Here is an 8789-nt window from a genome sequence, read left to right as displayed (position 1 = left end):
CCCAAGACATTTACTCAATACAGTGGCTAAATTAACAAAAAATAAAGCATCAACAGGGGCAAACATTTCCCAACAGCACAGCAGTAATGACTTTATGAACTTCTTTACTTCCAAGATCGATATTATTAGAGGCAAAATTCTAACTATGCAGCCGTCAGCTACAGTATCGCATCAGACCGTGCACTATAGATCCCCTGAGGAACAATTCCACTCATTCTCTGCTATAGGAGAGGAAGAATTGTATAAACTTGTCAAATCATCAAAACCAACAACTTGTATGTTAGACCCTATTCCATCTAAGCCACTAAAAGAGGTTCTTCCAGAAGTCATAGATCCTCTTCTGAATATTATTAATTTGTCAATGTCATTAGGATATGTCCCAAAATCCTTCAAACTGGCTGTTATTAAGCCTCTCATTAAAAAAACACAACTTGATCCTAGAAAATTTGTTAATTACAGACCGATCTCAAATCTCCCTTTTCTGTCAACAATACTAGAAAAGGCGGCATCCTCTCAGCTATGTTCCTTCTTTAATGAGAAATGGTATCTGTGAGGATTTCCAGTTAGGATTTAGACCGTATCATAGTACTGAGACTGCTCTCATCAGAGTTACAAATTACCTACTCTTATCATCCGACCGTGGTTGTATTTCTCTATTAGTGCTACTGGATCTCAGAGCTGCATTTGATACTATCGACCACAACATTCTTTTGAGTAGACTACAAAACTATGTTGGCATTGGCATGGTTCAAATCTTACTTATCTGACCATCATCAATTTGTAGCAGTGAATGAAGAGGTATCATATCAATCACAAGTACAGTATGGAGTACCACACGGCTCAGTACTAGGACCACTACTTTTCACGCTTTACATGTTACCCTTGGGAGATATCATCAGGAAACATGGTGTTAGCTTTCACTGTTATGCTGATGATACTCAGCTCTATGATTCTTCGCGGCCCACTGATACATACCAATTCGCAAAACTAATGGAATGTATAGTTGATATAAAAAACTAGATGACTACTAATTTCCTAATGCTAAATTCTGAAGAAAAAAAAAAACAGTGGTGTTAATTATTGGACCAAAAACCTCTGCATGTAATAACCTAGAACACTGTCTAACACTTGATGGCTGCTCTGTCAATTCTTCATCATCAGATAGGAATCTAGGTGTGCTATTTGATAGCAATCTTTCCTTTGAAAACCATGTTTCTAGCATTTGTAAAACTGCATTTTTCCATCATAAAAATATATAATTACGACCTATGCTGTCAATGTCAAATGCAGAAACTTTAATTCATGCGTTCATGACCTCAAGGTTAGATTATTGTAATGCTTTATTGGGTGGTTGCTCTGCGTGCTTAATAAACAAACTCCAGCTGGTCCAAAATGCAGAAGCTAGAGTTCTAACTAGAACCAGGAAGTATGACCTTATTAGCCTAGTTCTGTCAACTCTGCACTGGTTCCCTATTGAACATCGTAAACATTTTAAAATCTTGCTAATTACTTATAAAGCCCTGAATGGTTTAGCTCCTCAGTACTTGAGCGAGCTCATAAACATTATAGCCCTTCAAGTCTACTGCGATCTCAAAACTCTGGCGATTTGATAATACCAAGAATATCAAAATCAACTGCGGTCAGCAGATCCTTTTCCTATTTAGCGCCCAAACTCTGGAACAATCTACCTAGCCTTGTTCGGGAGGCAGACACACTCTATCAGTTTAAATCTAGATTAAAGACCCATCTCTTTAACCTGGCATACACATAACACACTATCACATTTCTATAATTAAAATCCGTTAAAGTATTGTTATCTGCATTAGTTAGGTCAACCGGAACCAGGAACACTTCCCATAACACCCGATGTACTCATTACATCGTAAGAAGAATGGCATCTATGCTAATCAGGACAAGACCACAGGAACCAGACAAGTCCTCTGCTTAATCTGACCTGTATTGCAGCCTGGAATTAAACCACACCATCCTGGTTTTGTCTGTTGGAAGAGATCTGAACTGGATGATGACATCACTGAATCATCAATTAACTGAAAAATTGACTGTTTTGTTATTGTCCTCTTGCATTATTGACAAACTATTTTCCTGTTTGACACTGTAAAGCTGTTTTGACACAATCTGTATTGTTTAAAGCGCTAAATAAATAAAGGTGACTTGACTTGACTATAGATTTGCCATGACATCCAACTCTTTGATATATTTCTAATAGAAAAACTTATTTGGCAAAGACTTATTTGTGGATGAACTAAAACCAGAAGAATACCCAGAACAAATCTAGATTGAGATGAAGAGGTTCTTTAGTACCTGCTGGGCTCGCATCTTGTCAGCTCTCTGGTTCTGATGGTAGATTCGGCTGAAGTTGGACACGATGACAGGTACAGGAAGGGCGATAACCAGCACGCCACTGAGAGAGCAGATAGAGCCGAAGATCTTTCCGGCGATGGTGTTTGGAACCATGTCTCCATACCTGCAACAAACACCAACGTCAGTCAGACACTTAACAACTCTATATGTGTGTGTGAGAAAGAGAATGGCAATTTGTGTGAATATGATTACGCTGATTTAATGACCAGTGCTCGCTCAGAATCTATTTTGCAGTCGCATTTAATGTAATTGTGTAAATTAGTTTGGAAAAGTGCATGCGTATTTCAATTCGCAAGGCTTCAAAGCTCATCTCTGATGCCCTCGGGGCTCAAAAAGACCCCTAACACAACCCATTACCCATGTTTATTAGCAGAATATACCATCATAGAATTGTAGAACGCTATTAAGGTGACGTGCTTCTCATAAACACTCACGCAGTACTGCAGCAGCCATAATCACCACTGTCCTCCTACGGTCGCCATGATTTTGCCAAGTAAGACATGTTCCTGGATCAACATAACTGTCCAAAAATATAGACTTAACCCAATCCCTACCCCTAAAACTAACCCTACCTAAAAACTTTCCCTGTTTGTAAGCCTAAAACAGATATTTCCTGAAAAGTTATCCCTCAATTCTGATTGGTTGATAGGAATGTTGTTCCAGGATCAACAAGGATTTTGATCCAGGAACATGTTGTACTTGGTGAAATCACGGTCACCGTCCTCCTACACACTGCATGAGGGTTAACTCATTTACAAAGGTGGTCATGGTTAAGATGTAACTCATAAATGTCTGAGTGGAAACACTATAGGTATGTTTGGAATGGCATAGTATGATATTACTCATATGATTTTTGCAGTATGCATAATAAATGTGCACAATATGCACATTTTCTTGCACATGCATGCAATTCCTGGATGGCATTAGTTAAAATGTACAGTTTGTGAAATACTATATCCCACAATGCATCGCACTCAGTTTTACTTTGCATTTCCAACAACTGTGATTTTCTTTTTACTTTCCTGGCCATTATTAGATCTGACTGCTAAAACATAATTGGATTAAAATCCACTAGCTAAATTCACAACTACATAGCACTCATATTTACGACGGCGTTTTAGTGCCACGTTAAAAAAAAAAAAATCTAAGATTACAAGTCGTAATATCTTGAAAAAAAAGTCACAGTTATGAGAATAATGTCAAATATTTTGAGAATAAAGTTGAAATTAAGTGAATAAAGTCAAAATATTTTGAGAATAATGTCAAAATTACGAGAATAAAGTCTCATAATTTTGACTTTATTCTCAAATTATTTAGACTTTATTCTCGTATTGCTTCGACTTTATTCTCGTAGTTTTGACCTTTTTCTCAAAATATTATGACTTTAATCTCGTAATCTTAGATTTAAAAAAAAATAAAAAATTTTACGTGGCACTAAAACGCCATACAATATACTACTGTTTATATGCCATATAAAGAGAAAAAAATATAGTTAAATAATATATTTATAAAGTTATATTAGTCAATGACAAATGGGAATTTAACAATCAAATAAAGAGTTAAACTATAACATAATTCATTAGAATTAGAACATTAGTGGTGTTTCTAGGCTTTTGCAAAGATTAAATTTTTGTTGCCACACACACACACACATACACACACACACACACACACACACATATATATAATGTCTGTGTGTGTGTGCATGTGTAAAATTAATGTATGTGAAACAGTAGGAGTTATTTTTAGGATTTACTTAAAAATGTTTTTATACATTTAAAAAAAATACATGTAAAATATTTTATTACGAAAAAATGTATAGAAATATATTTTATTCAAATAAATTGTTCATTACTTTCTGAAATAAATTTGAGGCAACCCTTTTCCTTAATGACTTATTTTGACTTAATTATATATGACATATAATTAAACTTTTTTTTTTTTCTCTGACAAAAAAAAGGGAGGGGGGTAATTTTCAGGTTGTTCTAAGTATGGTTAAAATTGGACAAGTGTAATCAAGTCATTCTTGACAGAAAAGAAAACAAAGAGAGAGGGAAAAAAATACTTTTTTTGCCTTTTAGATTCAATAAATGCTCATTCTGGACAAGAAAGGAAGATCTGAGTTCTGAAAGTTACTGTATATTTTTATAGCAGGTACATCAAACTCTTTTATAACTCAAACAAAGAAAAATATGCAAAAAGTGCAGCCCACTACACCAATAACATCCATAGCGGAATATAGTTTTTGGATGGTGAAGCATGAAACAACGTACAATAATTCACAGCTATACATGCAGACAGCAACACTTTTGAAATGTCATTCTCTGATGTTTTTGAAAGGTTCCTGGTGCGATAAACATTTCTCTGAGGTGCACTCTGCATTTTGGATTAGCCACTGACAACACAACAAAAGAGAGAGAGAAAACGCTATCATCATACGGCACATTCAAATTCACATCATGTTCCATCCCTTCACAGGAGACCGATCTGCAGGTGGCGTAAATTAAACCAATATTTGTTTTTACAGCGGTGTTGATGTTCTGCACTTATATACTGTACCTGTCTACAGCATCACCAGACTGAAACTGTCTGAACCTTTCCTTCAATAATACGGACAGTATGCAAATCAAAACTTGGATTCATTTTCTTAGAGTAGGGAAATAAATAAGAGTTAACCAAAGTGACTTGCCCTATTGCATTTAAGCTATGCATTTTAGTAGTTCAAGCATTCCCTGGCAATCTAACCCATGGTGTTGCTAGCACCATGATTCACTGTTTGAGCTACAGGAATGCTATATAAGCCACTCAAGGCTGTGCCACAGTTGACCACAGTTAAGAGCTGTGGTTAGCAGAATCAGGTAAAATTCTGAATTTAAGAACTGATTTTATTTCTCTAACACAAGTTTGTCAGTAAAACAAATTATCTACAGTATTATAAAAGTACGGAGCCCCTAAAGGGACAAGATGATGGATAAGAAATATGAGATAGGAGAAAAAAATACTTTTATTTTCTTTTGAATTTCCCTTAGAAACCTTGCATTCACTCACAACATTCCAGAGAAATGTTGCCCTTGTTTGCAGTACTGTTGAGTTGAGTTTCTTGGCGCAATGCAAAGGTTTCTGCAAGTGAAAAGTTTCTCCAGGGACCACAAACTATCTGTGAGAGAACTTAAAGAATTTAAATATATTTTTTCCATCTTCATGTTCCTTAAAGGGCTCTGTATAAATATATTAAATTACGAATAAATAATTCATAAATAAAAAAAATAAATAAAATAAAATAATAAAGTAAATCAAATTAATTTTTTGACTAATTATGCTTATTTATTGCTTAAAACATTCATGTTTGTGGTAAATTTAAAAATTGCCAAACGACATACTATGTCATGTCACCAATTACAATGTAACACTTTCACAAAAATCACCCACTTTTGTTGCATGAACAAAAACACTTTCTTTATTTTACTACTTCTTACACGGATGTAAAATAAAGTTTTTGTGAGCAAATGCAAAATTACTTGAAAAATGCAAAACATTAGCAAAAGCATTTAAACTTTTTTTCCCTCTCTTCTAATATTTTTTTTCCATCACCATACCCCATTAGAAGCTCCATTTAAATATAATAATAATAATAATAATAATAATAATAAAATGCTAATAAATAAATTAATGTAAATTAAAATAAATTTGACTAATGATGTTTATTTATAGAAAGGAAAATTTCTTACTCATGAATCTTTTTGCTGCACAAACAAAGCAAGAAGTTTCTTAAAGGAATGCAAAACATTGAGAGAATGCCAAAGCACTGAAATATATGTTTTTTCTCCCTTGTAATATTTTTTTTTCTATCACCATGTCTCATTAGGGGCTCCATATAAATATGCCAAATAATAAATAAATTCTTAATTAAAAATTATAATAAAGAACCTTAATTATTAATTAAAAATTAATAATTAAAATGTTAAATTTGACTAATTATGTTAATGTATTACATAGAAAACATTTCTCTCAATTTTGCTTCTCATGTGTCATGTTACAGATCATAACATTATACATTATCTCTATTATGTCTCTCTATAATGTTTTATTGACACATCAGACTGATATGGGATTTCTCATAAGAGCCTGATCAGATGAGAGACTCAAACACACACACCCTACCCACAAACCCTTTCCATCATCCCCTCAGGACACACCATGCTCCCGGGACTAATCCACATCGGCCCGGCCCCCTAATCTTGTTTACAACTGGTAAATGTCCAAATTTTAGCACTGGCAGATGGCCCCAGGTGCACAAGGAGGGCAGAAAGCAGATTTGTTCGATGACAATGCCTATTATCTCTCCAATGGTTCTTCATTTTCTTGATCTCTCGTTCATTCTGTTGTTTATCATTGTTATTCGGCTATAAAGCAGTGATCAGCAGTTAGTGAGAAAGAAAGAAAAACATTTGCCAGAGCAAAAGCCTCATTATCTACATGAGGAGGATGCTGATAAATTTGGTTTGAAACATGAAACCGTAAAACTGCTACATAAACAGTAAAAGTTGCTCCGAAAAGGACATAAATTCATGCATATCGTTCAGGCATTATCCAGGAGACCTCACTATCCCTTTAATTTTCCCATAATAGAAAGTCTTAGACAGACGTCCCTTGGGCAAGAACGAGGCTGCCTGGCCTAGATGCCGGTCTGGAAAGGGGTCAAGGAGGTTTGCCAGAAGTTCACGGAGAACATCGAGCAGAAACGGGACGGAAGATTAAACAGCAACAGCATGGAAAAGATCAGAGGAAAAACAGCAAACAGTTGTTTTCATGACTGCTGATGCTGAGTTTTTCCTCCCCTCCTGAAGCTCCAACACCGGGACATCACCGCTTACACTCTCTCTCTCTCTCTCTCGCGGAAATCTTGCTGGAGATAAAAAGGACGATTAGGTACAGGAGGACACAATTTAGAGAGCCCAAAATACAGCTTCCTCAAACATGTCTATTTTTGCCCTGCAAATCTGATACATTCCTGTTTCCCCGGCCTTGAAACATGATATCACTTTAAACTCAGCAAAACTCAGCTATGAATAGCAGCGGTTGTACAATCGCAATTAGGAGCACGTCATCCTAAATTCCTTCACAGCATGACGAGTACACCATCACGTAACACACGATGTGCAGAAATGACTGCTAATGTACTGCTTGCAGCACAGTATATACCATATACTGCATGCATGCTATTTAAAAAAACAGTACACTCTTAAAAATGAAGGTTCTTTATTGGCATCGAAGATTCCATGAAGAACCTTTAACATCCAAGGAAATTTTCCATTGGACAAAAGGTTCTTATAGTGGAAAATTTTTTTATTTAGCTTATTAAAATATTCTTTACACTAAGAAAAAATGGTTCTTTTAAGAACTGTTCACTGAAAGGTTCTTTGTGGAACCCACAATGGTTCTTCATACACTCTTAAAAATAAAGGTTCTTTATTTTCATCTAGAGTTCCATGAAGAACCTTTAACATCCATGGTGTCACGTATCCAGTCCATGAACTTCCGTCTGCTAGCCATCAGAGGCAGGGCCGCATTAAGACCTTACTGGGCCCCGGGGCTATGACTGACTCCAGGGCCCCCTATTACAAATATGATATATACAGTGGGGAAAATAATTATTTGATCCCCTGCTGATTTTATAAGTTTGACCACTTACAAAAAATTAAGGGTCTATAATTTTTATGGTAGGTTTATTTTAACGGATAGAGACAGAATATCAACAAAAAAATCCAGAAAAAACACATTATATAAAGGTTATAAATTTACTTGCATTTCAGTAAGTAAAATAAGTATTTGATCCCCTACCAACCAGCACGAATTATGGCTCCCACAGATTGGTTACGTGCCCAAGTGGAACACAGATTAGTTCTGTCACTTTAAGAAATTACTCCTAATGTCATCTTGTTATGAGTATAAAAGAAACCAGTCCATAGAATGTGTATCTTCCATTCAAACCTCTCCCAATCGTGATGAATCAAGTTTAGTCACAGCTGATCTTCATGAACCAAGTCAAGTCACAGTTGTTCTTCAGGAGTCAAGTCAAGTCACAGCTGATCTTCCTAAATTCAGTCAAGTCACGGTTGATCATCATGAGTCCGGTCAAGTCACAGTTCATTATCATGAGTCTATTCAAGTCACAGCTGATACTTATGAGTCTAGTCAAGTCACAACTGATCGTCATGAGTCCGGTCAAGTTACAGTTCATTATCATGAGTCTATTCAAGTTACAACTGATCGTGATGAATCAAGTCTAGTCATAGCTGATCTTCATGAACCAAGTCAAGTCACAGTTGATCGTCATGAGTCTAGTCGAGTCACAACTGGTCTTCAGGAGTCAAGCCAAGTCACAGTAGATCTTCATGAGGCAAGTC

General features: G+C 35.7%; 1 protein-coding gene across 1 annotated transcript in view; it reads right to left on the bottom strand.

The window, feature by feature from the left end:
* LOC107734503 (potassium voltage-gated channel subfamily D member 1) overlaps positions 1-8789 on the bottom strand; it is a 78921-nt gene that overhangs the window by 23500 nt on the left and 46632 nt on the right. The window contains exon 2 of the mRNA XM_016546474.1: positions 2323-2485. Coding sequence (XP_016401960.1) covers positions 2323-2485 — 163 coding nt within the window. The remainder of the gene's footprint in view (positions 1-2322; positions 2486-8789) is intronic.

Source organism: Sinocyclocheilus rhinocerous, unplaced genomic scaffold (genome assembly GCF_001515625.1).
Source record: "Sinocyclocheilus rhinocerous isolate Xijiao unplaced genomic scaffold, SAMN03320098_v1.1 scaffold99, whole genome shotgun sequence".
NCBI classification, from domain to species: domain Eukaryota; kingdom Metazoa; phylum Chordata; class Actinopteri; order Cypriniformes; family Cyprinidae; genus Sinocyclocheilus; species Sinocyclocheilus rhinocerous.
This window is presented reverse-complemented; position numbering and strand designations above follow the sequence as displayed.